General features: G+C 49.7%; 10 protein-coding genes across 10 annotated transcripts; 6 read left to right on the top strand and 4 right to left on the bottom strand.

Annotated features, from left to right (window-relative positions):
- Window positions 1-38: 38 nt before the first annotated feature.
- Window positions 39-731, bottom strand: BU24DRAFT_419263 (uncharacterized protein). Its single transcript, XM_033527173.1, has 4 exons — window positions 575-731; window positions 462-520; window positions 285-371; window positions 39-178 (listed from the first exon to the last, which is right to left on the bottom strand). Exons 1-4 carry the CDS (start codon window positions 608-610, stop codon window positions 127-129), a joined length of 234 nt encoding a protein of 77 aa, XP_033387985.1. The 5' UTR covers window positions 611-731; the 3' UTR covers window positions 39-126.
- A 633-nt stretch (window positions 732-1,364) lies between these two features.
- On the top strand, window positions 1,365-4,168 carry BU24DRAFT_341341 (WD40 repeat-like protein; the record flags this gene model as incomplete). Its single annotated transcript, XM_033523270.1, has 2 exons — window positions 1,365-2,277; window positions 2,325-4,168. The coding sequence occupies 2 exons, from the start codon at window positions 1,365-1,367 to the stop codon at window positions 4,166-4,168; spliced, it is 2,757 nt and encodes a 918-aa protein (XP_033387984.1).
- A 1,045-nt stretch (window positions 4,169-5,213) lies between these two features.
- On the top strand, window positions 5,214-6,947 carry BU24DRAFT_365252 (PLC-like phosphodiesterase). Its single transcript, XM_033524269.1, has 3 exons — window positions 5,214-5,299; window positions 5,351-6,018; window positions 6,077-6,947. The coding sequence occupies exons 1-3, from the start codon at window positions 5,290-5,292 to the stop codon at window positions 6,806-6,808; spliced, it is 1,410 nt and encodes a 469-aa protein (XP_033387983.1). The 5' UTR covers window positions 5,214-5,289; the 3' UTR covers window positions 6,809-6,947.
- A 3,499-nt stretch (window positions 6,948-10,446) lies between these two features.
- Window positions 10,447-11,885, top strand: BU24DRAFT_124249 (carbohydrate esterase family 4 protein). The gene is made up of 2 exons (XM_033520930.1): window positions 10,447-10,881; window positions 10,934-11,885. The coding sequence occupies exons 1-2, from the start codon at window positions 10,620-10,622 to the stop codon at window positions 11,797-11,799; spliced, it is 1,128 nt and encodes a 375-aa protein (XP_033387982.1). The 5' UTR covers window positions 10,447-10,619; the 3' UTR covers window positions 11,800-11,885.
- A 271-nt stretch (window positions 11,886-12,156) lies between these two features.
- On the top strand, window positions 12,157-12,487 carry BU24DRAFT_459291 (uncharacterized protein; the record flags this gene model as incomplete). The annotated part of the gene is made up of 2 exons (XM_033531715.1): window positions 12,157-12,238; window positions 12,291-12,487. The coding sequence occupies 2 exons, from the start codon at window positions 12,157-12,159 to the stop codon at window positions 12,485-12,487; spliced, it is 279 nt and encodes a 92-aa protein (XP_033387981.1).
- Window positions 12,488-13,797: 1,310 nt separating this feature from the next.
- Window positions 13,798-15,244, bottom strand: BU24DRAFT_342326 (HET-domain-containing protein; the record flags this gene model as incomplete). Its single annotated transcript, XM_033523314.1, has 2 exons — window positions 13,798-14,253; window positions 14,312-15,244. 2 exons carry the CDS (start codon window positions 15,242-15,244, stop codon window positions 13,798-13,800), a joined length of 1,389 nt encoding a protein of 462 aa, XP_033387980.1.
- Window positions 15,245-15,523: 279 nt separating this feature from the next.
- On the top strand, window positions 15,524-18,339 carry BU24DRAFT_124243 (kinesin family protein-like protein). Its single transcript, XM_033520929.1, has 4 exons — window positions 15,524-16,256; window positions 16,314-16,553; window positions 16,627-17,229; window positions 17,285-18,339. Exons 1-4 carry the CDS (start codon window positions 15,921-15,923, stop codon window positions 18,101-18,103), a joined length of 1,998 nt encoding a protein of 665 aa, XP_033387979.1. The 5' UTR covers window positions 15,524-15,920; the 3' UTR covers window positions 18,104-18,339.
- A 400-nt stretch (window positions 18,340-18,739) lies between these two features.
- On the bottom strand, window positions 18,740-20,196 carry BU24DRAFT_459288 (arginine n-methyltransferas-like protein; the record flags this gene model as incomplete). The annotated part of the gene is made up of 7 exons (XM_033531714.1): window positions 18,740-18,778; window positions 18,837-19,312; window positions 19,366-19,697; window positions 19,772-19,881; window positions 19,959-19,978; window positions 20,035-20,048; window positions 20,105-20,196. The coding sequence occupies 7 exons, from the start codon at window positions 20,194-20,196 to the stop codon at window positions 18,740-18,742; spliced, it is 1,083 nt and encodes a 360-aa protein (XP_033387978.1).
- A 198-nt stretch (window positions 20,197-20,394) lies between these two features.
- Window positions 20,395-20,881, top strand: BU24DRAFT_124140 (uncharacterized protein). Its single transcript, XM_033520928.1, has one exon. It carries the CDS (start codon window positions 20,500-20,502, stop codon window positions 20,761-20,763), a length of 264 nt encoding a protein of 87 aa, XP_033387977.1. The 5' UTR covers window positions 20,395-20,499; the 3' UTR covers window positions 20,764-20,881.
- Window positions 20,589-23,269, bottom strand: BU24DRAFT_419257 (kinase-like protein). The gene has a single exon (XM_033527172.1). It carries the CDS (start codon window positions 22,787-22,789, stop codon window positions 20,999-21,001), a length of 1,791 nt encoding a protein of 596 aa, XP_033387976.1. The 5' UTR covers window positions 22,790-23,269; the 3' UTR covers window positions 20,589-20,998.
- Between the last annotated feature and the right edge of the window lie 4,660 nt (window positions 23,270-27,929).

Here is a 27,929-nt window from a genome sequence, read left to right as displayed (position 1 = left end):
TGTCAACACTCTCAAAATAGAACCAAATATATTCGATTTTTCCGTCTGCACCATATCAAAAACGCCATAAAATGCATTCCAGACTCCACACGACCTAGGGGTATTTCCTGCTCTCACAGTGACCTTTCACCTCCCGCCTCTCATGGCTCTAGAAGCCTCTCGTTCGCTCGCGTTGTATCTATTTGCTGGCATTAGCCGCGGCACGGGACGCAAGGCGGAATTCGCGGAGCCTTTGGCGGCGCAGTAGCTCACGCTCTTCAGCGCGGTCTGCTGTGGGGACATACTTGAGGAGTTTCTCGATGAGGTCGACGTGGGTGAGGACCATACGGCGGCAGCAGTATCGGCGGAGACCGAGCTGGTCAAGGACTTCTCTGTTGTGGTTGGAGAGGTTAGTATATCTTGTATCCGTGTCGCAACGAGATGCCAGTTGGAGCGCGGAGAAGAATGACAGGGTCATTTACCCATCCACGAAACCCTCATCAACGAGCTTGAGGTAGCGTTCCCAAAGGTCGCCAATGACCTATTGTTGATTAGCATTGAGGGTATCTTCACGTCGTTAACAATTTGGCCGTACCTTTCCGCAGGAAAAGCAGCGAACCGGGATAATCATTTTGATTTTTGTAGCGTGGAAATGTTCGCTTTTTCTTGTAGGGTAGGTTTCGTTAGAGCGATTTGCGCAAGTTCAAAGATTAAGTTGTGAAGCAAGCTCTTGTGTTTCTGTAGATTGGCAGGTTGCGGTTCAAAGAATTTGGAGAACGCCGGGCCCGCCTCTATCTTGGCGCGTCCAGAGCGGTGAAAAGCTTGGGCCAACTTTGTCAAAAAATATTCTTGAACCCGCGATGCTCAATCGTCAATCTCCTCTCCAGTGATACAAATCACCGATTCGCTCAGCGTTCTTGACAATGGTCGATTCTTCGAACTCGCCGAAATTAAAGAGGAAGCACGACGGTGCGGAGTCTCGTGGAAAGAAGAAGGCCAGAACGCAGGGAAAGAGCAAAGCATCTAACAACAATGCGGACGAAGGGGCGCCCAATGGCTCTGATGTCCTAACGCCGGACGTGACGGGCAGTCAAGACGCTCAAAAGAAGACTACACCCCAGCAATCGACCCTCAGCAATGGCGCATCTAAAGAGCTACCTTTGTCGTCAAAATCTAGCCAAAGAAAATCGAAGACCGCCAAGAAAGACGATACATCCGAGAAATCATCAACCAAGACTGTCGCGGTAGCTACTGCAAACGCAGGTTCTGTCAAAGATGGTCAAGACGAGTCTCAGGCTGCGATCGCGGCGAAGAAGAGACATAGGATTAGGAACAAGGATAAGCGCAATGACGGAGAGGAAGGAATTGGCAATCTCATACTACCAATGGTCTCGAGCGACTCTCTGGAGAAGAAACGAAGACTCGACTCAGTGACGAAGTGGTCGATGTCTGCACCGGTTGGAGGATGGTTCCTCCCACACGACACCATATTCTCTGCGGACGAGAAGTTTTTGCTGGTTGCCAGTCCTAGGGCACTACAAATATACTCCGCCGAAACATCCATACGCGTCCGCGAACTCGCAGGCAGTTCCCTTGCCACATATGCGCTATCATCGGCGAACCCAGACCATGTCTATGTGGCCAGTTCCACGGGTTTGATATCGTTGTGGGACTGGACAACAGGATCGAAGATCGGCCGATGGGACATTGGCGCAGTCATCCAACAGATCGCTGTAGTCCCTCAACCGGATACGGATCTCGACCTTGTCTACTGCCAGGAAGGGTTGAAAAGAAACATCATCAACGTCCACGCTCTCCGTACCAAATCCCAAGATTCAAAAACCGAGTTGAAACAAATCCTCAAGGCAACATCAGGTGTCAACCGTTTCGAGGTTCTTTTGGGTGGTAAGGTTGTTGTCGCCACTACCGATAATACGATCTTGATTGGAAGAAGGATCAAAGTACACAAGACTGCCCTGGAGGATTTTGAGTATGTCTGGCGAGAAATCAAGATTGCGAAGCAAATCACGACAATGAGTGCATATGTCCGCGACGCAAACATTAGTGGAAAGGCAAAGCAGTCTCCAAAGGACCACAGAGTCAATCTCGATATTGCAATCGGTGATGTAGAGGGTACGATACATCTGTTTGAGGATATCTTGACCTCCTTTACTGCCATGGAGCGGCTTCAGAAAGACAGTGACAGGGCCAACGTGGATGTAAACACAGACGCCCTCAGATCCAAGCACTTGCACTGGCATCGAGAGGCTGTGTGTGCACTTAAATGGTCGCGCGATGGTAAGCGTTTCTTGTTCCGTTGTCTCGTGCCGTATACTGACCGTGAGCAGGCAACTATCTCATCTCTGGAGGCAGAGAAACTGTACTAGTGATTTGGCAGCTGTCTACGGGAAAACAGCAGCACCTCCCTCATTTGACTGCCGCCATCGAGAACATCACTGTATCTCCACTAGGCGCCTCTTATGCCATTGCGCTGGCTAACAACTCCGTAATCGTGCTGTCCACTGCTGAGCTACAGGCAAAGACAAACATTGTCGGCATACAATCAAGACGAGTTGATCCCTCGAAAATGCCGGAAGAGTCAGGGTCGGTGGAATCTGCATTCGAAAATCTTGTCTCGGTTCCCATGGCTGTAGACCCCAAGAACGGTTACCATGTTCTTTTCCCGGTCCCGTCTTCTCAACCTCGATCTCCCCAGGCCCCAGAGGTTTCTCCTGAACCTTACCTCCAGACCTTCGACATCTCCGCCGGTCGTTCGGCTTTCCGGCAAGCATTGACTCGCAACAATGCTACTGATCCAAACATGGCCCCCGATGGATCCAAGATTCACGAGCCCACCGTCAAATTGCTCCAAATCAGCAATGATGGCAAGTGGTTGGCAACCGTAGACGAGTGGTTTCCCCCACGAAAAGATCTCTCTTACCTCGATGAAGGCATCGCTGAATTCAATGAGGAGGAGCAGTCCTTCCGCCGCGAGATTTACCTCAAATTTTGGCAATGGGATGAGAAGACATCACAGTGGTCATTGATTTCGAGAATCGATTCACCTCATTTCTTTGAAGATGTTGGCGCTAGTGCTCGTGTTTTGAGTCTCATCGCCGACCCTTCGGGTGTTGGATTCGCAACCGTTGGCGAGGACCGCAATGTTCGTGTATGGCGACCTAAGACTCGAACTCGTACCGGAACCATCGTCCGTGGAGCGGAGGAGGGGCTTGTTAACTGGTCACTTGATCACTCTGTCGAGCTCGAAAATAGCATTGATAGTTTGGAGTCTGCTTCAACCTATCAGTCTTCTCAAGTGCCAGTTTCTGCACGCTTGGCTTTCTCTGCAGATGGCTCAGTACTTGCTGCAGGGATATCGTGGATCTCTGAGGATGGCTCAGGATCTATTCATCTCATTGACAGCAATTCAGGAACAATTCAGCAGTCTATCAGCGAGATTGATGTAGGCATTCTCGCTTGCCTTGGTATAGTGGGCCGCTATCTAGTCGCTTTGGGGGATTCTATCATAGTATGGGATCTTGTGGTCGATCAATTGCTACACTGCATTCCCTTGGTCGTCCCTGGCGCCGACGATATCCTCGATGCAATGTCCTTGATTCGCCTAGCCATAAACGAGGCTGATGGGACATTTGCCATTGCCTATCCAAGCTTCGATCAACGCGAACTGGTTAAAACGAACAGTGGCCGGCGATATAGGAAAGCATCGTCGAAGATTTCAATTTTCAGTCCAGAGCAACCTCGCCCATTATGGTCTAGTAGGACCACCGATGTTGTGCTCGCCCTGGAGGCCGCGAGGGACGGAAAGGGATACGTTGTACTCGACTCTTCTTCGTCCATCAGAACGGTTCGACCTATGGGCGAGAATCTTCAATTGCAAACACCACCTCCGGAAAGCACATCGAGTTCAGAACAGGCTGCTGCCGAGCAATTATCTGAAGACGATATGAACGACGATGAGCAAGTCTCTACAGAAAGAGCACAACGACCGCTATTGTCTCAAGACGCAATTGATATTGCGACCGAGAACGATAAGCCTGTCGTTAGGCCTGAACAACTACAACGCATTTTCGATACGGGGCCATCTCATGCGCTCCCGCCTGTGAAGGATTTATTGAGTGCAGTGGTAGATCTGTATGCTAGAAAACCCCGAGTTGCAGGTTCGGTGTGAGTAAATTGCACCAACCGACCATGTAAAATGTTATTATCTATTAAAAATATCCGATGTTTGAACTATGATCCGGAGAATTCCTTAATCCAGTGTACGGAAATGATTTTCGCTTACGATGTAGTGAATGCAAAGACCGGTACGGACATTGTACCTTCTGCGTCAGCAATGCAGCTGACTGAACCTGACCATTAAGACTTTTCAATGCCTCAGGATGTGAGCCAGTGCGATATCTTTCGCAGTGATTCAGAACTCTTGTGTTGTCCTTCAACCCCTAGCATTTGAACTTGGAGCAGTATGGAAGGTTGCCACGAATCAGTCGAACTATCGCTGGGCTGCGCGGTTGCTCTAACACTTTCCTCTCTCTAGAAAGGCACTCATAGCAAAAGCTAAGTCCTTTCGATGCAACGTACGCGCGAGTCTGCAATGCCATCCTAGCAACGTCGACTTCTCGCAGAGGAATGTGGTATCATTTGAGTAAGCGAGAGCCTATGTGATCCACTCATGCGCCTTTATGCCTTCAGCTTCGGGATCGACAGGTACATTTACAACCCTGTCTCGAGCTTGCGCCACTCTGGGCAGCGTCAAATAAACCACACATCACTTTCCATTGGCCTCCTCCATACACAGGACTCAGTCTCCGACCTTCTCAATTGAGTATTTTCGGACTGTGGCATGCCTAACTTTTCATTGGCTAGGAACATGTTCGACATTTAGGGGCATTAGCCACAATAGGCATGCGGCAAAGATGCTAACCAGTGAGGTGCCTCCATAGGCCGTCGTTTGACTCCCTACCCCTGAGGGGAATGCTTGCATTGGATTCAGAAGCTGTTGTATTAATAAAAAAATACTACACCCGGCCCCGTCAGGTGCAGGCCAGTAGGACTTCTTGTTAAGGTCCGGTCATGGCCTATTTGCGCGTGAGAACCCTGAAGATGAGGGTGCATGTTTTATGCATGCACGTTCTCATTGAGGGCTTGCTTGGTATATAGGATCTCTCCCCAGATCGTTTGTTTGTTTGAAAGTATTGTATACTTTTTCTGTTACAGAGGTAGCGCTGTTTGTGTATCTCTAAGGCCAGCGAGAATCACAGTTTCTGTTTAAGACAACGCGAAAAGCTGAAAATGGGTTACGGTAAGCTTTCGAATTACACATCTTAATGAACCCAAGTACTGATCTTCGCAGGCGGATTTCTGACCATTCTCAATGGGTCTCCTCATGATTTCGCGCTGAGTGGGCAGCACTCGTACCAAATGGACACCTGGAGTTGGCCCACGATTCAAGCTGGTACATCTGCCAAAGTCTACGTTGAATTTGGAACAAAAGGAAACACGGGGGATGACGGTGGTGAAGCATATTACAACATCGCTGGAACATCGGAGAAATTCAGTGTACTGGGTAGGAAGCCTCGAGACTACCAACTCACAATTAGCTTGGACGGTTTGTCGACAAAGCAGAGCCCGCAGGGCTCAAAGGTCGAGCTGGGATTCAGGCACGATGCAGCCGTCAATTGGATCCTCTCAACAGACGAAGCCGATCAGTGGTGGTCGAACAGTGGAACAACGACAGACTGGATGCAGCAGAGCCTTGGATCATTGGGAAACAGGACGCTCAAGCATATTGCTTTGCCCGGCTCCCACGATGCTGGCATGAGTTCGTACAAGCCAGGTACCGTTGGCGCTCATTTCGCAAACACTCAGGCGCAATACCTCGATTTCTACGGTCAGCTCATGGTTGGATCTCGATACTTTGACCTTCGACCGGTTATCTCGAATGGAAAATGGGTTTCTGGACACTACTCGGAAATAGAGGGCCCAGGAATATGGCTAGGTGGTAACGGTCAGCCCATATTGGTAAGACCTACACGGTTTGACTTTCGACGCTTGGATGGACTGCTGACCCCGTCTGTAGGACATAGTAAAGCAGGTGAATGACTTCACCAGACAGTACAAGGAGCTGGTCATCATCAACCTCAGCCATACGCTTGACACGGATCATGATTACAAGGACCTATCTCAGGATCAATGGAATCAACTATTCGATACTCTCAAAGGCATCGAAAATCGCTTCACCGTACAGAACCCCGGAAATACAGACTTCAGCAACAAAGTGCTGGGAGATTTCATCACGGATCGGGCATCGGTATTCATAGTTGCCCAGCTTCCGAACGGAATCTCCTTGGGCAACTACGCGAACGAGGGTTTCTACAACCAAAACAACTTCCCATTCTACGACTCGTACTCGAACTCCAACAAGGCCGACGACATGGAGAACGACCAACTGTCCAAACTCAAAGCGGAGCGCAACATAGTTGCCGACTCCGCAAGCCGCAAAGACAAGTTCCACATCCTCTCCTGGACATTGACGCAGCAGCCAGAAGATGTATTGAACTTCGACAAAGCCATCATGAACCTCGGGACCTCTGTCTACGACCACCTATTCGACAAAGCATTCAACGCTTTCACGCCCGAATCGTTCCCGAACGTCTTATATGTGGATAGTTTGGGCATTCGGGACAAATCTGTCGTGTTCCCCTTCGATAAGCCGCGAAGCGTTCCGACTACTAATGACATCGCGGCTTTGGCGATTGCTATTAACAACGCAAAGGCAGGTCGGAATGGATATGTGACGGGCCAAAATTAGGTGTTTCCACTTTTTTTCTTGGTGGGGGAACGTTGATGAGACGCTTCGGCGGTTTCAATTTCTTCGCTTTTAGTGTTTGAGTTGGTTTTGAAGAGATACCCAGTTCTATTTAAATAATTTGAAAAACTTGTAAATATTTATGGCAATCGTTCAATATAAACAGACTTCGTCATAATTCAAGCTTGACGATGTTCCGGATACGGTGATGTTCGGATGTGCGTAAAATAGTAACACAACCGTGCACCCGAGCACCAAGCGAAACCCCCCAAAAATTGTAAAAATTGCAATAAAAAAATTGCAAAAAAAAAGAAATATCTTGAAGCCTGACGTGGGACTCGACTATTGACTTTGTTAGTACTGATGAATTACTTAGAAAGTGATGATTTAAACTTACACCCACAACCTTGAGATTAAGAGTCCCACGCGCTAACCAATTGTGCCAGCCGGGCTTGTTGTGCCATTTGGTGGAAATGCGACAATTAGGATAGCTTATATTCCAACAAAATGTTGAAGCTGGGGGCAAGTGGATCCATATGATACTAGAATCTATCGTTCCTCCTAGCATGGGGGTGTATGAGCAACAATCGGCAATGCCCTACTAACGCTTTATCACTTCCTGTTCCCGTCGCTGACACCACTACATCGTCTGAGACCGTCAACCACGGAGTGATGAACAATTCGTAACCACTTCGGGTTTGAAAACGAATGAAAATCGATCTTTCTGTCATCACAGTAAGTAAAGAAACAAACAAACACTTGGATCACATCTCATGTACGATACGACCCCACCGTTCATCCATTCAGCACGCAGACAAGTCATAACACAAACAGATGCAGTCTCACATGTAGCACGGATCCCTGACGTTTACAATCTAGATCAGAGATAATGTGTGACGTTCATGAAATTTACTGGAGCAGTGAATTAGGTAGACACGACGACACGAGCCAATGGAAGAACTAATTGTCCCACCTGCCGTCACCGAGACGAGAGCGATACGTATGTAAATATGATTCGTAGGGAATGAAACTCCGCGACAGTTTAATGTTTAACGATTGCTCTATTGCTCAAAGAGAGAGGTGTTACCCATGGACTCAAGAGTACTTGGGGTGCGGGAGCCAGCACTTGCACACGATGAACGTTTGGGCATGATGAGGGCACGACATTCTCGCTCCCATCATTGAATATGTGATACATTGAACGGAAAGAGGGGACATGGGAGATGGAGTTAAGAAGCGGGGTTTAGAGGATCAATGATGTTGTTTCTGTTCCCGAAGGTATGACGATGAGTTGCGACAGCTCGGAGCAAGAACTAGGTTGTATCCCGAGCCAACGTTCGATAACTAGCATGTGCTGGCGTATCCATGGGCGACGGAAAAGCCCCATCTGTTCGAAACAGTATGTATTGTTTGGCTTGCAGGCCCAACATCCATCCAAACAAGTGGATCCGAATGGACACCGGCTCTAATGATCGACGACAACAAGCTTTGAGGGGAAGTATTGATTCCTGCACCTGCGCGTGCAAAAAAAGGCGCATGCATGCAAAGTGCGCGACTCAATTCTTCCCCTCTCCTATGAAGCAGCCTGACCGGTGGAGTGAGGTCAGGATTGAGGTAGGACATGCGCTGTGGCCCAATCTCATGACTCGGAAATACCAGAACTCATGGGGGTACAGGGTGTATGCACATGGGACGGTACGACGTGGATACACGAGCTCATGCGTACGTTCGCGAAGAGTCTCACGAGGGGTTCCACTGCGGTTACACCGCGTGCGACATTAAACTGTCCATTCTCGTGGAGTGCGTCCGAGTGTCGGAAATGCCGGTAATAAGATCCTATCAAATTTGACGAGGACATAGTTTTGACGATGTCGGATGTCGGTATGCTTGAGAGAATGTATTTCATCATTAGGGGCTATCAGAGACAACGATATGCTTGTTGAATACAGGTATGGCAAACAGGGGCGATTGAAGGGTCATTTGAGCAGATGGAAAGCATGAATTGTGGGTTGCTAGTGAAAGGTGTTGTAGGACGGTACAAGCAGTGTACCAGAGTCGTGTAGTGCGATCAGTCTAGCCCTCGAGTTAAACAAAATGGAACGATTCTATCTAATCCACTGCAGTCCCGTAGACCTGTGAAAGGAATCTTGATTTTGATGTTGTTTTTCTGTTTTTATCTATGATCCCCGCTCACGACCATGTTGGTGGCATACACAAGCAATACCAAGAGTGGTTCTAAGAATGGTATACCAAGTGATCGACGGCAGCTATTACAGGGATAGCCGGGTGCATCGGCGAGGGGATGGGAATGTCGCTGAAGCGCTCACGAGTAGCTGGTGCCCATCCGATGTAGATCTGATGCAGCGGTCTACGTTGAACTGATATAGCTCCCGCCAGGTTGAATCTTAATATGGTTTAGATTGATCTCCTATAGCCGTAAGCGGCTACCGCGAGATCAAATTTGGGAGATGGAGACTCTGGCGGACAGGAGGTTCTAATCTCAACGACCACAAAACAAAAACGGTCTTGCGATTTTAGTATCCACCTCTTTATCACGGAGTTGTATGATCAACCTCATCATCGTTTCCTTCTTCTTTGTTCTATTGTAACGTATCACAAGCCATGCGGCTTTGGTAACACAGCGATAATGCCAGCAGTCACGAGCCAAGCTATAGGCGAAGTCCAACCCGCGTATGCTCATCGTGAGCTGTCCTCGACGAACGCTCAAGTCCTTCAATAATTTGATCCTGTACCGGTAATTAGTGTGCTGTGTAAATGCCACTGACACTGCCAAGAAGCCTCAAGCGACAGATGCACTCGACCGCTGTTTCAACCACCATTCAGCATCGATCAATCTTCCCTGTTCAATGCTACCAGCCCCAATAGCTGCTGACGCTCTCTCTACTCGGCTCCTCAATGCTCTTCTCTATGCCTCTTTGCCTAGTCACGCCCTTAATGCCAGCTAAACATATAGTTAGCCGCAGGCCTTGTAAGTGAATGTTCGTCGGGACACAGTACGTAACATTGGCCGAAACGGTCAGCCAGTCAGCACAAAATCTATTGCATGAATTGCGCAGGAGGAGGCGATGATATCAAGCTTTTGCACAAAGGTTTTGATGTTTTCTCGTACCCTACAATCAACAGGACGCACGCCAGTTATAATTCTCCATTCCAGGTGAAAAGCTAGTGCTCACAGGTACGGTTCAAGTAACATCATTCAAGACCCAAGGTTCCTGCATACCCGGTGTCCCATGGTCTCACCCACGCCCCATGCTCATGTTCGATGTCCGGCTTGGCCAATCCCAACCCATAGCCACTCCCGAAGCCATTCCGTTGGGAGAGCTGACCGAATATGTTGTACTCGTAACTACTGTGTAGACTACACCAAACGCGGCCGGCTTGGACCAGGGCGAAGCCTGCCCAGTATTACAGGGCTGCAATTCACTATTCCACAGTTGGACTTGTAGCCATCTTGAGTTTCGAGTAAGTTTAGATTCTTGGGGGGCATGGGTTCTATCTACTGCAATGCCGATCGTCACCTGCCTGCTCTTAAAGATGTTTGCTCGCTCCCTCCTTGTACCGTTCACTCGCCTTCCTTGCCCACAGGAATTTTATTTCAACCTTGTCGATCCTGCCTCCTCGTTTTGGCACATCTGTCGTTCAGTCATTATCTTTCCAGTCTTTCCCAAAGGTCTCTCAGTGTATTGAGCATCTACTCAGTCACACAGCCATTCGCTTGCTCTTAGAAACCAACATCATCACCCGAAAAAGTAATTATAATTCTACGTCATCAATACCCGTCAATTCTTTCGCCATGCATTTATCGACTGCTCTGGCGGCTGCTGCCGCTATCATGCCGATCGTCAACGCCCATGGCGACGCTCCGGCCATGCCAAAGATATTCGGTCTGAACATTCGTGACTTGAAGACTAGAAACATGTTCAATAACTTGAAGGCTCGCTCATCACATTTTGAGAAGCGGGGAGAAACTCTGAAGTCTCGTCAAAATACCGGTGGACAATGTGGTGGTTCTTTTGGTTCCTGTGCTGCGGGAGTGTGTTGCAGTGGTAGTGGCTGTAGGTCTTTCTAACCTTGTTCATTCACATAAGGTATGCTAATTGTTCTCAGGGTGCGGAACTGGTCCAGACTATTGTTATGCCCCTGGCTGCAACTATCAATTTGGGCCTGGATGTCCCGATAATGCTGTTCCTGCTGGATCTGATACTGCAAACGTGCCCCGTCCAAAGCTAGGCTCCATCCCATACGGAGGTACTGGTGTCTACTCTTGCGCAAATCCTGGCACTGTTGCCATCACCTACGACGATGGACCATTCAAAGGGTACACCGAGCATATTCTTGAAGTTTTCAAGAGGTACAATGCAAAGGCTACTTTCTTTATCACCGGCAACAACATCAACAAAGGACAGATCGATCTCACAGAAGAGCACCGCTCTGTCATCACTCGAGCCCACACTGAGGGCCACCAGATCGCATCCCACACTTGGACTCACCAGGACCTTAGTGCTATCAGCTCTACAGACCGCAAACTTCAGATGACCAGGAATGAAATGGCTCTACGTAACATTCTCGGATTCTTCCCAACCTACATGCGCCCACCGTACTCCAGCTGCACGGCTGCGTCTGGTTGCGAGCAAGATCTTGCTGACCTTGGGTACCACATCACCTACTTCGATGTCGATACAGATGACTACAACCAAGATGCCCCTGGCGAGATCCAGAACTCCAAGAACTGGTTCCAGGGCAACATCACCGCCGGGGGCGCCTCCTCAGGAACTCATGACTGGCTCTCCATCTCACACGATATCCATGAGCAGACTGCCACTAACCTGACCGAGTTTATGCTTTCTACCATCACCACTTTAGGATACCGTGCGGTCACTGTTGGCGAATGCCTCAACGACCCGAAGGAGAATTGGTACCGTACCGATACTGGAGGTGGTCAGGGCTCGATTTCTTCTACTACTGTAAGTTAATCCGCTTTCTTTTCTTTGCCTACCCGTGCACAGCCAACCTCTCCAACACACCGATTTGCTTTCGTCGAATGCCAGTTGAAATGGAGCCGAGATCTAAGACTCCAAGCTAGTTTTCGAACTAAGAGCAACATCCCCTACTTCCTCCGTCTAAGAAGTTATACTTCTTGGAAAATTAATACCTTTCGAAGAAGATCGGCATGTTACTCATGCGATCGATCCTTCGCCGTAATGAAATGCAAAGAAAGATCAACCTGGAAACGAACAAAAAAAACCTATGAAAGATATTAGTAGTCCTGACTTTTAATGTTTTGCAATTAAAGAGAACCGCAACCATATCCACACAAAGCCCTACGCAAAATGCCACACAAACTACTTCCACGCCTCCTGTATCCACAGGTAAAGTCTCTACCGACGCTACTTGCGGTAGTGTACGAGGATTGTACGTTTTTATTCCCATGAACCCTCACAGCAAACATCTAACCTCTTAAAAGCACATGTCGAGGCAGCGGATTTGGCTCTTGCTGCAGCGCTGCAGGTTGGTGCGGAACCACTGAAAGCCACTGCGGCATCGGCTGTCAGGCTGGCTTTGGAACATGTGGTTCTAACAACGGCGGCGGCAATAATCCCCCTAACACCATTACCACTACCACTTCTACCGCTACTACCACCTCTGCCGCACCACCCGTAAGCTCGGTCAAAGTTACAACGGACGGAACCTGTGGTGGCACTACGGGCGCAACCTGTCAGGGCTCTGGATGGGGACTATGCTGCTCACAGTTCGGATATTGTGGTAACACCTTTGAACACTGTGGTACAGGGTGCTTAAAGGGCTTTGGTACTTGCAATGGTGCGTGAGGGAGCGCGCTGTGTAAATAAGTTTTCACTCCATCCGTCTGTTTGAGCGGTAGTCAATAGACATATTTCATTTTACATCTGATCTTATGGTACGAGAGTGAGGCTCTTTCGGTATTCTTGACGTCGCTGTTGAAGCACTGCTGCATCAGTATGCTTCAATACCCCAATGAGCGAGAGAGCATCAAATGATCGTGATTGTGCAAGCCCCTCCGCCATGGCTCATTTTCTATCTGTTCTCATGGGAGGACAGCGAGGCTCGTCCGGTATGCTCATCACTATACTTGTGGAACAAGTTGATTGTTGGTTGATTGGTTGGAACCATAGATCTATCTATTTCGTTGATCGTTGGTTATATAAGAAGATACATTCTTGGCTGATTTCTGTCCTAAGGGAATAATAATGTACTAATGAGTGTAATTTCCAACAACTATCAGATTGCCAGAGATAGCTTCAAATGATTGAGATTGTGTAAATTCCCCCGCCGTGGCTCTCCAAATAATCCTCAGTGTGGATTGGTAAAGTATCTAGCAAGTCACTTTCTAAGTTCTTGATGTCGTGTTTTCTACTGTTAGTGCTCGTCCGGAAGGTATCGAAATATCCTACCCTCGAATAGCGTCCATTTCTTTCTGGACAGCGCCTGAGACAAATTCCCGCCGTTGGAGCGCTCGAGGAGATGAATAATAAGTACATAGCAATCCATCCTGTGTCGGGGGGCGTCTCGTGCTTGTCGTGGAGGTCGTGATTGTTGCGCAGGTCTTCCTCGGTAGCGTCCGTGTTCCCCCTATGACTGGCAACATCTGTGGTTACTGCCTCTCCACTTCCACTGTCGGGATGGGAGATCTCTGTGGTCCTATCTGATAAAAGAACCTCAAGACCATCGAGATCACCGGGACTACCATCAAGCCGAACTCTGATTCGAATTTTGCTGGCGCAGAGTCTCAAGGTGACTAGCTTTCCCGTCTCCCGTTCTAAGAACGAACCAGATGGACAGCTTGCCAAAAGCAAAGGTCCCCGTATGCGGAGCTCAGTTGTACCTTGTGAGTAGTTGGCGATTACGGTATTTCTTTGCACGGATGCTACTATCTGGGGCTGTAAATTGGGTAAAGGGTAGTAAATGCCGCAGTTGAGACATGCCCATGACCTTCAGCTTTTTAGTGAACCTGCTCGGTCTGGGTGCAGTTTGATGACATACCATGTTGGGGCTCTGCCATCATTAGCACGCGGCAACCGTTCGCGATCCCGCCACTCCCGGCACCATAGCAGGTCTCCTGGAAAGGATTCCGACCACAAACCAGCAATGCTGACATCCTCCAGTATCGTTTCGAATCTCTTAGTGATGCCTGCAATGCCGATCAACTTGTCGCTGGGATACGTCAAGTCTGTCACCGTATACTCCCACACGAGGTTGTACCAGGTTCTCTTGACAGACTGGCGGGACTTAGCAGCGAGCGCTCGACTTGTGGTGTGTCCTCTGTGAGCAGAGTTTCGCACGGTGGAAAATAATCCCTTAGGCATCAACTCACAGGCCCTGCTGCAGTCGCATTCCCATAGAAGCTGGTCTTTGCCGAAGTGTAGGATACGTGGTGAGAAGAAGCGTTCCTTGATATTTCTCAATTATCGATCATCAAAGTAAAAGGGTAGAGTGAAGACATCTTACCTGCAGAACCCAAGCCCTTTTATTCAATGGTGCTTTGTCTACTCGGGAAACCCAGTAGTAAGTCTCGATGAACTTGAACTTTCCGACCATCTCCAAGCCAGGTTGCAGCTTTAGATCAACCGAAACAACAAGTGGCTTGTCTATATCGGCGGGCTTAGGTATGAAAAAACCGGAGCTGGAAGATTTGAAAGCAGTAGCTGCGATGTTGCAAACACTAAATTCATAGATATCTGCCATTTTCGATGCTTCTTCGGCCCATTCCTCCAAGGCATCCTGCAGAATGCAAAGAGAATCTATCCATATATACTCATATCCTAGTCGCAACGTAACATCGAAAGCGTTTTGAAAAGTTAGGGGCAATTGAGAGACAGGAATCTTGGTCTTGAATCCGTCTAATCGATCACTTCGAAGTGAGTGCATAGGGCCTGATCCCCAGCAGTGGGACAAGGTAATATATTGGCAGCCCCGGGGGAACTCATCGCGCTCAATCAAACGACTTGTGATTTGATCTCCTCTCATGGCTAAATGAACTAACCTGGAGGGAGGAGGAACGAGTGGGCGATTGTCTGGTTCACATGTCAGATGGCTTTTGAGACAATGCTTCAACCATTTCATAGCCATAGTGAGATCCGCAGTTGATGTAGCTCCTCCCTTATCTAATACAGAGGAATTATGGGGTGCTGCTTCTATTCCAAACTCTTGATGATCGATATCAACTCGTCGTAACCAATGTCGTCCAAGGAGGTAGGAGTTGCCTTTCGTTGTGCCGCCCTCAGTGTCGTATTCAGCGTTGAACGAGATGTGGAATTGATGCGAAGAGCCCGAATGATTTCTGTCATGTACATCATTATGAGGGCGAGGCGCTAGGTTTATGTCCACAGAAAATAAGTCGATGGGCCCCCATTCACGATGAGACGGCCACTCGTGCCGCATATCGTGTGAGACCATCGAGCATAGATAACATCCTTCTTCTACTGACTTCTCTAACGACTCCAAAGAGGACTGCCACACTTTTCTTATCTTATTTGAATTTCCGTAGCGAGCCTCTTGACCTATGAACAGCGCTCTACATGCTTTGCACAGGGATGCATCGCGCTGCGTTTGAGCCATTAAAGTACCCCTTTAGTGGTTTAGCAAGGATATCATATGCGTTAAGAGTAAGTATCAAAGAATAATAATAATGAAGAAGTAAGTTGTCGATGTGGAGGTAGTCTGCTTTATGATGAGATCCACAGCTGGCGGTTAGGTAGCGACTTGTAATCCTATCCTGAATGAGGTGGGGGTCTCCAAGCCGCATTAAGTTGATTGCACAGCCTCAGCTCAGAAGGCAAGGATGGGAAGCATGGATGATAAAACATCATTGTTAACTATCTACGCAGTATTGGTTCGGGGCAATGATCTTTGATTTTACTCAAGCTTGGCGATGAAAGTCGATGAAGTTGAGGTCATTGCTGGTGTGCATCTGAGGGGTTGTTACCCAGACAACCACAGTGCGGCCCGTGTTGACAAACCCCAGATCACCATCCACCATCTATCTCACAAAGCCCGTCCACCGACACTTGTCATTGCACCCAAATTTCGTTTCTCAACCTTCATATAGAAATTAAAAATGGCTATGGAACCACCGCCTCGACCGTCAAGCTCGCTCTTTGACGTCTTTCTGCGCCTGCGACCTTCCGCTCCCAACAATGCACGCTTCTTGAACGTGGAGGAGACAACCTCAGCGAATCCGACACACATTACGATCCGCCCACCTACCGAGGATAAGCGCAAACGTGCGATTGAGAGATTTGCATTCACAAGGGTCTTCGAGGAGGATGCAAAGCAAGCCGAGCTATTCAAATGCACAGGCGTAGTCCCGCTCATTGAAGGCGTATTGGGCGCAAATGGACACCATGGACGAGATGGTCTTTTGGCAACACTTGGTGTTACTGGCTCCGGAAAGGTGACATACAATCTTCTATGTAAACGTATGAAGCACAAATCCCTAACCCCTTCTCAGAGCCACACAATCTTAGGAACCAAATCACAACGCGGTCTTACCCAGATGGCGCTCGACGTCCTCTTCCAAAGCACCGGCGATCAACTTGTCCAGTCATTCTATGGAGCTCCCGCTTTCTCTTCTCTTGCTGCGGCAGATGTATCTGAAGCGAACATGTTCACAGCCACAGCATTTTTGGACTCATTGTACGGAGACAACCAGTCAGAAAGGTTCCCATCGCGGGCCCAAACACCCATGCCGGTTAGTAGTGATCCCCAGCGCAAATCGTCCGATTTGCTCTATATTTATGGACAGAGGCTTATTCAAACATTAGGACTGCAGTTCGTTCATTACAAACCCGGGTTCACGTTCGAAGAATATCCCCCGCCCTTCCACACTTCCCCAAAGTCCTAGCGTACACGACATCGACATCCCGTCCGATCCTAATGCAGAGTACGCCATTGTTATTTCTATGTATGAAGTCTACAATGACCGCATTTTCGATCTCCTCTGCGGCAATGCTGCGAGGAACAAGCACAATGTCAAGCGTCGGGCATTGCTTTTCAAGAGCACGGAACAGAGCCCGGATCGAAAAGTGGTGGCTGGCTTGACCAAGATCATCTGTGGCAGTTTTGAGGAAGCACTCATGGTCCTTGAGACCGGTCTCATGGAGCGCAAGGTAGCAGGCACAGGCAGTAACGCCGTCAGCTCCCGAAGTCACGGATTCTTCTGCGTCGAAGTAAAGAAGAGGCACGCACAGCGAAAGGGTCCTTGGTCTGGCAGTACACTTACCATTGTCGATCTCGCTGGATCAGAGCGTGCTCGTAATGCGAAGACGGCGGGTGCTACACTTGCTGAAGCCGGAAAGATCAACGAGTCTCTCATGTACCTTGGACAGTGCATGCAAATGCAATCCGACAACCAAGATGGCTCCAAGGTTCGTTCTCCCCCGAATGCCAGTTTCCAAATCATTACTAACCAACCATCCCCAGAACGTCGTGCCCTTCCGACAATGCAAACTGACCGAACTCCTCTTCTCCAACTCCTTCCCCTCCAACAACTCCCGCCAACACCACCACCACCAACCCCAAAAGTCCATCATGATCGTCACCGCCGACCCCAAGGGCGACTTCAACGCGACCTCCCAGATCCTCCGCTATTCCGCGCTTGCCCGCGAAGTGACGGTTCCACGGATCCCCTCCACCACCTCCACCATCCTCTCCGGCACCACGCTCAAGCACCCAGGCACCACCGCCTCAGGCCGCACGACGCCCTCCGCCGTGCTCGAAGAACTCGAGTCCGCGAACGCAGAAATCGCCCGCCTCACCCAAGAAGTCGAGATCTTCGCGCTGCGGCTCACGGAGGAAACCGCCCGGCGCAAGGCCGCAGAAGCCTCCTGGCAAGCCGCGGAGTCGCACATGCTAGACATGGAGCAGGAGATCCGCGACGAGTGCTTCGCGGACATGGAGGCCGCGGTCGACCAGGAGCGCCGCAGGTGGCAGGCCGCGTGGGACGCGGAGCAGGACAACAATGAGATCCATCTCGATCGCAAGATCGACGTCGTCATCAAGGCTACCAAGGCCCAGATGCGCGAGCAGGACATCAAGATCTACGAGGACCCGGACCCGGAGTTGAGGGACAGGGTCGACGAGTTGGAGAGAGAGAACGAGGTGCTGAAGGCGAAGATCGAGGCGCTGGAGAGGGACGGCATGGCGAGGAGTGCGAGTCCCGTTAAGAAGATGAGGGTGCTGAAGTCGAAGAAGTGGGAGGATCCTGAGTCTAGCGTTAGGGTTGGCCTGGACGATGAGTGATGCTTTTCAGGTTTGCTCTTTTCTCGCCATCTCTATCGATGACCATAATGATTTTGGCTGGTGCATGGGTGGTGTTCTAGGTGCTGTTTCCTCTGTCATGATGGGTCCTGTTTGTTACTGTCTTGTCATTCCCTTTTTCCATAACGATGATATCCCCAGCGGTCAAGCCTCCACGATACTATCTGTCCATAATCAAAATCAATTTCCACAATTCACATGAGGTCACACATCGCGACAAGCATTCAGGAAGAAAGGCTATAATGGAAAAAGGTGACAATCGTGAAATAACACCTTTCGTTAAGCTCGTGTCATGTGTCATACCCATGTCAAGCCATGCTACCCTACTTAAAGCTAACCAAAGAAGATCGAGAGCCTTCCTCCAAGACAGGGAAAAGGACTCAGAGGAATGTCTAGTTTTTCCTTTTCCTTTGCGTCATTACTAGTACGCACTTGTGAATGCCTTCTCTTTTTTCGCTCGGCTACCGGGCGTTCAAGAAAAGTGAAACAGCCATCGCAGCAGCCCATATCCGAGTGATATATATCTTTTGTCGCAGAACGCCATACCTTGCCATTGATGAAAGTAGAGAAAGGGGGAATGGAGGGGAACATCTATGTCGATGAAATGGAACTAAATCATTATATGCATGATACTTGAAAATAAGCATCGTTTAGCACCTGTGGAACAGATTAGTAAAGTCACAACATAGATGATAACTGGGGTATTCTGCAAAACATACATCCTGTACACTCCAGAGCCGGAGGCCTGTCTGTGCATATCCTCGGTGTTGAGCTTGTAGGAGATGCTGATGTCGAGATCACGGTGGTTCTTCTCGCTGGGCTTGTTTACTAGAGTACCGGTGATGGTCTCGCCCTCCTCGCAGGTAAGGACGTCCTTGAGGTAGAAAACGGTTTGCTTCCAGTGAGTGTACTTGGTGTGAGGGCCGGTAGAGAAGCGAATGGGCTTGTGGCAAGCGGAGAACTCAATATCGAACCATGCGATGAGAGCATGGACAAAATCGCTCCGGCGCACGTTGATGCTGTACTCTTGTGAGAAGGCAAGATCCTTGACTTGGACTGTGTAGAGATCGAAGGTGATGATGTGTGCAGGGTCCGTAACAACAGCCTTGATGTCGACGGTGTCCACGAGGGGTTCTGTCATGGCGGTCTCCTTGAGGGGAGTGTAGTCAAAGCCCCAGACGTTGTCCCAGACTGTCAGAAAATCGTTAGAAGACGAAGAAACGTTTGTGCACATGGAGACCTACAGCCAATCTTCTCCTCCTTGTAGTCACCGTCCTCAATACCGGCCATAAAGATAGTAGCCTTGTCAGGGAAGATCAAACCGTCCTTAGCCAGGTACTTGTCACGAGCGTAAAGAACAGTGTCCATCATGCTCTCGTAGAGTAGGAAGTAGCCCATCCACTCAGATATTATGATATCAACCTTGTCGAATGGGAGCACTACCTCCTCCATCTTTCCCTGCAGAAGAGTGATCTTGTCGCTCATTCCGTTTCGCTCGACGATCTCCTTGGCCTTGTCGATAATTGTGGACATATCGACACCGATAACGTGTTTTGCGCCCGCGCGAACCGCAAACCTATACACAATTTGTCAGCGCCTGCTCGTGTGCCAGCCATATTGGGCTCCGGTGGTGGGGGAGGGGCTGCGAACATGCTGAGGATGGATGTACCGCATCCGACATCGAGGACCACCTTGTCCTTGAACAAGTGACCGTTCTGGTAGATGGCGTCCCGGTAGGACTTGGTTCGGACTTCATCTTTCTGTAAGAGGCGGTCTGTTAGTTTTAAGGCGCTCACGTCTTGTCGAAATAGGCGATCACTGCAGGATCTGTACGCACCAACATCTCCTCGTGGATACCTGAAGCGCACAACGTTAGTATAGATTCCTGTTTGGGTTTTGGGTCAAGAACTGACCATGGTGGTTATAACTAGAAATCAACATGTCAGTATATTAATTCCAAGACTGTACAGCGGACATGCGTACCTGTTGAAGTAGTGAGCCTCAGAATGCGCCATTTGAGCGAGAGGATCGCCCGCCTTAGCAGGCTGCGAAGAACCAGCAGCGTTGTTAGCCATTTTGTAGGCTGTGAAAAAAGATTGGAGAAAGGTGAAGTGAAGAGAAATTTGGGAAGAAAGTCTAGCAGTCTAAGTAAATGTGAAAGGGCAGAGAGCTTTTTTAACGCACTGACCATATTCACCCCGCTAGCGGCAAGGGAAGCGACGTTGACCGGTGATGCACCAAAGTTCCAACCCAGATGCTAACAAAACTTGCCTCGCAGGTGCCGCTAGTAGGTGCAAATCTGACGGTAAATCTTTTTTGCCTTCTCAAATCGATTTGTAGCGTGTTTGCTCGGGCAGGTTGTTGGTCTGTGATATTCAATGCATGTCACATTACGCATGAAGAGGAGTACAGCTGCTTTGCTCTCAAGCCTTTATAATGCAATTTCATTGCATTATGATTACTTTTGGTACTTATCTGAAACTTCAGCATATCAGCATGTAAGTGCACCGAGCGGCAGTGTCGTTCATGTCGTTCACATTCACAGTCAAGAGAAGAGGTGCGATTGCGCTCCAAGAATAAAAGACCATGTTGATAGATGTAGAATGCCATGGTTTCTAACCGGCAAGATGCGGCAACCGTAGCACTAAGACGGAAAGCAAAATGAATTGATGAACCGGCCGCTTGCAATTATGTCCTCCGTAAGAAAGATGTATGAAATTCGCCCACAATGAATAGCCAGTATGGTACCAGCAGAATGCGTTAAGAAAACAGGAGCCATGCATTTCTAGCAACTGTAAACAAAGAATGGCAGAGAATGATGGCGATAGCAAAAACGTGACTGAAGGTCGGAACAGATATGGATTGGTGCAACAGCACTCAGTCGTCAAGGAAGCCGCTCTCGAGAAGGCTTTGGCTGGCTACAAAGCTGAACCCACCGAAAGGATCCTGCTCACTCGCCGCCATGAACTCGTCAAACCCCTTCCTCGTGGCGACAGGGCTGAGAGGCAGATCTGTGAAGTCCGACGCGAAATTTTCGGCCAACTCGGGGTCGGTAATGAGGGGCTGGATAGGCGGTTCCAACTCTCTAGCCTCTAACTTCTTCCAATTGATCTTGCGGAAGAACCGATGAGACTTGATCGTCTGGAGGTCTTTAGGCATATTCGAACCCAAACGCTTCTTGGGCTCTTTGCGGAGCAGACGGGTGAGAAGGTCCTTCGCATCGGCACTCAAGTAGAAAGGAAGTACAAGTTTCTGCTTGAGGATCTTTTCCTGGATTTTTGCATTATTGTTTCCCGTGAATGGTGGAGACCCAGTGAGAAGATCCATCCCGAGCGCGCCAAGAGACCACCAGTCTACGGCCATGCCATATTCAGCGCCCTGAATAACCTCTGGAGCCATATATTCGATCGTTCCGAGGAAGGAGTTGCATTTCGCATCCTCGTCAACGGCAACCTTGCTCAGGCCAAAATCGGTGAGTAGGAGATGACCCTCGGAATCCAACAAGCAATTCTCAGGCTTCAAGTCGCGGTAAACGACGCCAACAGTGCGATGCAAGTGATCAAGAGCGAGTACCATTTCCGCCATGTAAAATGCCGTGACGTCCTCGGAAAACATGCGCTGAGTCGCAAGATGATGGAAGAGCTCCCCGCCTTGTGCGTACTCAAGGATAAGATAGAGTTTTTCGTGATCTTGGAAAGCGTAAAAGAGCTTGACTACAAAAGGATGTCGGTTCACGCTCTCAAGAATAGCCCGCTCGGTCTTGGTTTGTTCGATAAGTCGTTTATGCACGGTGATGGAAGCTTTCTTGAACTGTTTCTGTGCGTAGAGACGACCGGTCGCGCGTTGTTTGACAAGCAGAACAGTACCAAAACTACCCTTCCCGAGACAAGTCAAGGGCTCGAAATCTTCTGCGGTCATCTTACGCATGTATTGGTCAGAATCGACCCTTCCAAGCGCAGATGTCATGGTCGATGTCTTGGAAGGAGCATCTTGACTGATGAAATCATTTTCCAGATTGATTTCGTAGCTCTCCATTTCAGTCCGGTCGCTGTCACTATCAAGTCCGGAGACGCTTGCATTGCTCGAAAGACCCGATGCTACTCCGGGAAAGGTTCCTCGGAATGGCGAATCGAACCGGGAGCCAATGTTCAAACTCTCGAGTTGTTGCTTGAGGTTCGTGATGCCCCCATGGCCATTCAATGGTTTCAGCGCTGGGCTACTGGTGATGCTAGGGAGCTTTGAGATTGGTCCAAGTCGCGGCGTGCTCGTGATCGAGACCGAGAAGTCGGATTCCTCCCCGCCAGATGTGACGGGTGTCTGAAATCCACGGACAGTGGTCGCAGCTGGAGCGCCAGGCTTCATGGCTCGCTTCTTCTTTTTCTTCTTCTGAGCTTTCTTCAGGACAGCCTCGAAATCCAACTTTTCCGGCGGCGCGAGCTGCTGGTTTCCATTGACAGCAGCCGGCTGTAGTGAACGCTTGGGTGCAGTGGAAGATATGTTCATTGGAGGGGTTCCCGAAGTTGCGTTTGAGCCGGCGTTGGGGATATCGATGTCCATAGCCATTCCATTCACGATCGTCCCAGCGCAATTGGTAGTAGAGGAGGTTTCATGTTGCGCCTTATTTTGCCCTAGGTGAGCATCGTCGTGATCGAAGGTGAACAGCGCCATGTGAGCTAGTGGGTGGATATGAATTCAAAAGTCCAACTGCTTCGCTTAATCAAGCCTCGACCTGATTCTAAGCAGTTTCTGTTAGTAATTGCATTCCCGACAGTTCTGGGAAACTGCGCACATCCAATCTTTGTATTTGAGATCAAATATTACCGTCCGCCCTATTCAAGGCGGACCTCCTGCGGCTGCACGATCAATCAAGGAGCCAAAGCTGGCTTCAGTCTTGGAGAGCCCGAAAGCTAGAATAATATTTGGAGTCGCGCTGACGGCCAGGGTGCAGACGCAGGAGGATGTATAGGAAGCGGTCGGTGGGCCCATATGCGAAGGTTTTGGAAGTATTGTTCTCTCGATTCTTTTGCCAGGCGCGGTTCCTGGCAGTGTGTTCGTGGTTTGTAGGTGGATTTCTTTTTGTCGCGTTAAAGAAAGGATGTTGGGAAAAAAAGGCCAGAAGGGGGAACGGGATTATCTGGGGAAGGCCCAATTTTAGCCTCCCTTGGCGGACCATGTGAATGAGTAAGCCGTCAGTCGTGCCAGTCGCTCAGCGAATCTCCTTTCAATCTTTACATTACTCTGTAATTACTTTAATCTTGCGCTTACAGTATCTCACCGCAAACGGACTTTTCCCAGGCGCTTTCACTTTCGGATCCCGAATAGCCATATCATAGACGGGAGGTTGCATTCCAGTGACCCAGTCTCATGCCGTACCACCTTGGACACGTGCAACTTCCCTAGGGCTAACCACCGTGCCACTTGAGTAACATTGTTGCGATACGAAGTATATCGTCTAGGAATGCGCAGAGCGTGGAATTATCCCTACAACGTTTTCTTAGGAGCCCGGAGTATAAAGTTTCTCGATGAAGGCTGTCACTTGTCAGGGAATCGGGAATCGACGTAGGTATCCAACATCCAGCGCTGACCGGGTTTGAATGCGATCACTCTGAGAGTCTGAATACACTCAGTCGATACCTAGTATCGACAGTTTCGGCTCCAGATCCCTGTGAACTCAATCCATGTATACACCTGTCAAGTGTATCAAGGTAGCTGCACGCTAAAGTTTGTGAAAGTCTACTTTTGTCAACATCGTGTTTAGAACATCGACCAGTTTCACCTTCCTTGTGGATCTCGGTCAACCAGGAAAGAATGCATGAAGAACCTCTAGCTTCCAGTACTGTTCATATCATTGACGACCATTCACAATTCTGGGAAACAGCATCTTGAACACCTGGTACAAGGAAAACCCGGTTGCTACAATCCCCAGAATATCTATTTTAACGCATGCTTTCAACAATGATTTTGAAACTGGATTCAATATTTACCCTAGCACTCAGGGGCACGGAAGCTGCATTGTCTTTTGGGTCCGCACATCTACACGTGCATTTTGCGCAATAGTAGTTTGGTCATTGCTTGTTTACTATTGTGTATGAACTGACAGAAGCTACCTCAAGATCGGATCACATTGATTTTATGGGTTGGTCAAGGGTGGGAAACTGGGAAGGGTTCCTAGATCTTGGGCCTTGAGTCGCATATCAACGGTGTTGATACCTACAACGGATAGTCTTTAGTAACGACGTCAGGGACGTTTCTGCACCGCCCCCTCTGTCGGAGAGCCTGCGGGTCATGGGTGGAAGTATTGGAATGTCATGGACCTTGTCACCTGTCTCTCAAGACTCAAACGGGCGGGCCTTTCGATAAGTATATTGCACGCACCGTGAGCCTACTGAATCGCGAAAAGGGAAATATGGCAGCAGAAGAATTGCTTTTGCCTCATCTGTTTCGGCGCCCCCCGAAAGGAGAGTCAGCGCGGCGAAGAAGACAACGAATGTATCTGGTGAGTACCACCGCGCGCCCTGTCAGGTACCCGTTGTCCGCATCTTACAAGATCTGACCCCCTTTGAAAAAAAAAAAAGCATGACCATATGGTAGGTCCAGATCATGGAGACGCGATTTTGGCGGATTTCAAGTTTATTGACTGTATGGCAGGCATGTGGTTGGTGGGTGCAAGTAGGAGGTCGTTGTTGTAACAACCCAGGGGCATCGTGAGACGTGACGGTGCAGCCACTAGCGAGCGGGAGAGCAGCGGGATCCAACGACTGGGGGTCTTGATATGGAAATCGGCACCTTCGTTGACCAAAACTCAAGGCTCAAGCACACGAAACAGGTGACAATGCGGCCTCACGCCGGCGAATGTGTAGCATCGGTCTCAATCGGGACGAAGTGTAGCCAGGCCCTTTCTTTTCTCGGCCGATGACTTCAGAAGAAAGTTCTGAAGAGCTCCATGGGCGCTTGCAGCTTGCTTCGCTGCTATTGATGTCAAGATCGACATCAGGCACAGCGAAAAGGCGCTTTGCTAAATCTCCGGACGGAAATCAAGTCGCCTACAATAGAATACTGTCAACTCCGCAGAGGCGTGTGTAGAGGCGAGTGAGTGAGGCTCTTTTTTTTCTATCGTTCCTATCCAATAGTCTATTGATGTGCTCCTAAACACCCTGAGGAGCCGGGCGGCTGGTGGCTACTCATTGGCGCTCCTGGTGCATGACAGCGCGTCCAGCTTAGAGTGTTTCAAGTCTGCGAGGACCCCTCGCTTGCGAAAACGATTCCCCATCATGGATTCCATCTCACTCCATAACCGCCTGCTACTCCGACTCTACCACGGAAAATGTAGAATCCAATAGTGCACTGACGACCCATGAGCGCTCCATACTATAGATTGGGGCTTAGACCAATTCTCAATTGTATCGGTGCGGACCATGGCTCTCCAATCAGGCGATTGTTTCACAAGGCTCCTGTTTTACATAGTTCAAGGTACAGAGGGTATATCTATGTCCATCTCCTCTGTCTGTAAGGCCTCTTCTTGCTCAAGCAATACTTTCTGTATATTCTAATCTCGTGTCGACCAGGAGTCAAAGTCAATCGTTTTCTTTGCTCTTGTTTGTTTCATACTTTCTTTTCGTCTGTACACTCACTCAACAACCATCATTGACTATCAATTATTATTTTCTCGTACCACTCACTTCATTGATATCGAAACTTCGTCACAATGAAATTTTCTACTACTCTTTTGCTTACTGGCCTGGCTGCCCAACAAGTCTCCGCGACCTGGAATCGCGGAGCACGCCATTTCAACAGTCCCAAGTACAACAACAACGAGTGCAGTGACAAGCAAAAGGAGGGCTTCAACTGGGGTGACCTTCCCGAGGGTAACTTCAACAACTATGGAGACTTCAACTTCGGAGGTGGCTGGAAGTGTTCCAACAGCTTCGGCAAGCGTGATGCCTTGACCAAGAGGACCTTCGGCTCCAAGTGCATCAAGAACAAGGTCAAGAAGGAAACGCCAGCCAAGTTCGACTGTGACAAGAGGAAGGATGGTTTCTCCATCAAGGAGATCCAGGTTTCCGTCGAGTTCGACTGCGACTTGGAGTTCCACTACACCATGCCCGACAAGTCCATTTGCAAGCACGTCAAGTCTTGCTCCAAGGACGGTACCCTTGTTCAGAACACCCAGTGCGGTGGTGCTCGTTCCGTCGAGGTCTATCTTGGAAACCATAACCAGGGCGGCCGCAACGACTGCGAGATTGGCTTCCATCACATCGACTTCGACTGCAACCCGGGATACACTCCTCCTAGCAAGCCCTCTTACCCCGTCTCGACTCCCAGCCAGCCCGCGGAAACTCCCAGCCAGCCCGCTGAGACTCCCAGCCAACCTGCTGAGACTCCTAGCCAACCTGCAGAGACCCCAAGCCAGCCTGCTGAGACTCCTAGCCAGCCCGCCGAGACTCCTAGCCAGCCCGCCGAGACTCCTAGCAACACTCCTCCACCGGTTCCCTCCTCTGTTTACCCAACTGGTCCTATCTTTGGTAACAGCAGCACTTCTGCCGTGCCTCCTCCATCCAACCCTGAGACCAGCTCTTATCCGGTTGAGGGACCTTCTAGCACTGCTCCAGTCGAGGTACCTTCCAGCTCTTACCCAGTTGAGGGACCCTCCAGCACTGCTCCGGTTGAGGTGCCATCCAGCTCTTATCCCGTTGAAGGACCTTCCAGCACTGCCCCTGTCGAGGTCACCTCCAGCTCTTATCCTGTTGAGAACCCCGCTTCGTCCACGCCTGCTCCTCAGCCAACTCCTCCCACTTACGAGGGTCCTGGATACACTCCTCCTGAAGTCCTTCCCCAGTGCATGAACACCTGGCTCGAGATCAACTCTGAGTGCAAGGACAACACCGACTCGGACTGCTACTGCAAGAACCCTGACTTCACCAAGAACGTCATCGAGTGCGTTGCTGCTTGGGCTACCGACGACAAGACTCAGGAAGCTCTCCAGTACCTCATCGGTATCTGTGCCAACCACGTTCCCGAGAACCCAGGTCTCATCACTGACTGCCCCTCCAACATTCCCATCAACCCCACTGGCTCTACGCCTTCTGCCCCTGTCCCTTCTGCTCCCGTCCCTGTGCCCAGCGGAGAAGTCACTCCTCCTCCCGCCGTGCCTGTCACAACCATCACCTACCAGACCACCGTCACGGTGCCCTGCTCGACCGTCCCTGAGGGAACCACGGTGTCTACCATCTCCACCACCGTCACTGTTCCCCAGGTCGTCTTCACCACCCAGACGCCCACTCAACCCCCAGCACCAGGTGTCACCCCCACCGAGGAGCCTGTCGTTCTCATCCCCGGCACGCCCGCCCCTGTCCCTGCTGTCACCACCGGTGCTCCCTACCCCATCCCATCGGGAGCTCAGTCTTCCTTCGGCACCGTCAAGGTCCCCGTTGGAACTGGCACCGCCGCTGTCTCCCAGCCTGCCGAGTTCACTGGTGCTGCTTCGCCAGTCTCCATTCCCTTGCCCGCTCTTCTCGGCGCGGCTCTCGCCTTCTTCGCTCTATAGGCGGAGCATCGATATCACGCACCTTGGTATCTCTCCTGTATCTGAGATACACATACCTACACATTAAAACATAAACTGTACTGTACATGTCATGCATAGCGATGGGATCCGGAAACAAAAAAGAACGTATTTTCCTTTTTTGTACGTGTGGTAATATTCTGACTTGGTTTTATTTTCGTTTTATTTTTCTGGGGAAGAGAGGGGGCTATAGTACGATATTGTAGAAGTACCTATAACTCATCGGTAATGATGCTGGGTTCCTCG

This window comes from Aaosphaeria arxii (assembly GCF_010015735.1).
Source record: "Aaosphaeria arxii CBS 175.79 unplaced genomic scaffold BU24scaffold_2, whole genome shotgun sequence".
In the NCBI taxonomy this organism is placed as follows: domain Eukaryota; kingdom Fungi; phylum Ascomycota; class Dothideomycetes; order Pleosporales; genus Aaosphaeria; species Aaosphaeria arxii.
This window is presented reverse-complemented; position numbering and strand designations above follow the sequence as displayed.

Bases quoted from the DNA above. Each gene is read 5' to 3' on its own strand.
- BU24DRAFT_419257 (XM_033527172.1), bottom strand. From the start codon at position 22,789: ATGGCGCTGTTCACCTTCGATCACGACGATGCTCACCTAGGGCAAAAT.
- BU24DRAFT_124249 (XM_033520930.1), top strand. From the start codon at position 10,620: ATGCATTTATCGACTGCTCTGGCGGCTGCTGCCGCTATCATGCCGATC. The intron at 10,882-10,933 runs GTAGGTCTTTCT...AATTGTTCTCAG, and splicing joins GTGTTGCAGTGGTAGTGGCT to GGTGCGGAACTGGTCCAGAC.
- BU24DRAFT_124243 (XM_033520929.1), top strand. From the start codon at position 15,921: ATGGCTATGGAACCACCGCCTCGACCGTCAAGCTCGCTCTTTGACGTC. The intron at 16,554-16,626 runs GTTAGTAGTGAT...TTCAAACATTAG, and splicing joins GGGCCCAAACACCCATGCCG to GACTGCAGTTCGTTCATTAC. The intron at 17,230-17,284 runs GTTCGTTCTCCC...AACCATCCCCAG, and splicing joins ACAACCAAGATGGCTCCAAG to AACGTCGTGCCCTTCCGACA.
- BU24DRAFT_419263 (XM_033527173.1), bottom strand. From the start codon at position 610: ATGATTATCCCGGTTCGCTGCTTTTCCTGCGGAAAG. The intron at 372-461 runs GTAAATGACCCT...CAACCACAACAG, and splicing joins GATGAGGGTTTCGTGGATGG to AGAAGTCCTTGACCAGCTCG. The intron at 179-284 runs GTATGTCCCCAC...GCCAGCAAATAG, and splicing joins CTCATCGAGAAACTCCTCAA to ATACAACGCGAGCGAACGAG.
- BU24DRAFT_124140 (XM_033520928.1), top strand. From the start codon at position 20,500: ATGCATGTCACATTACGCATGAAGAGGAGTACAGCTGCTTTGCTCTCA.
- BU24DRAFT_365252 (XM_033524269.1), top strand. The intron at 6,019-6,076 runs GTAAGACCTACA...CCCCGTCTGTAG, and splicing joins GTAACGGTCAGCCCATATTG to GACATAGTAAAGCAGGTGAA.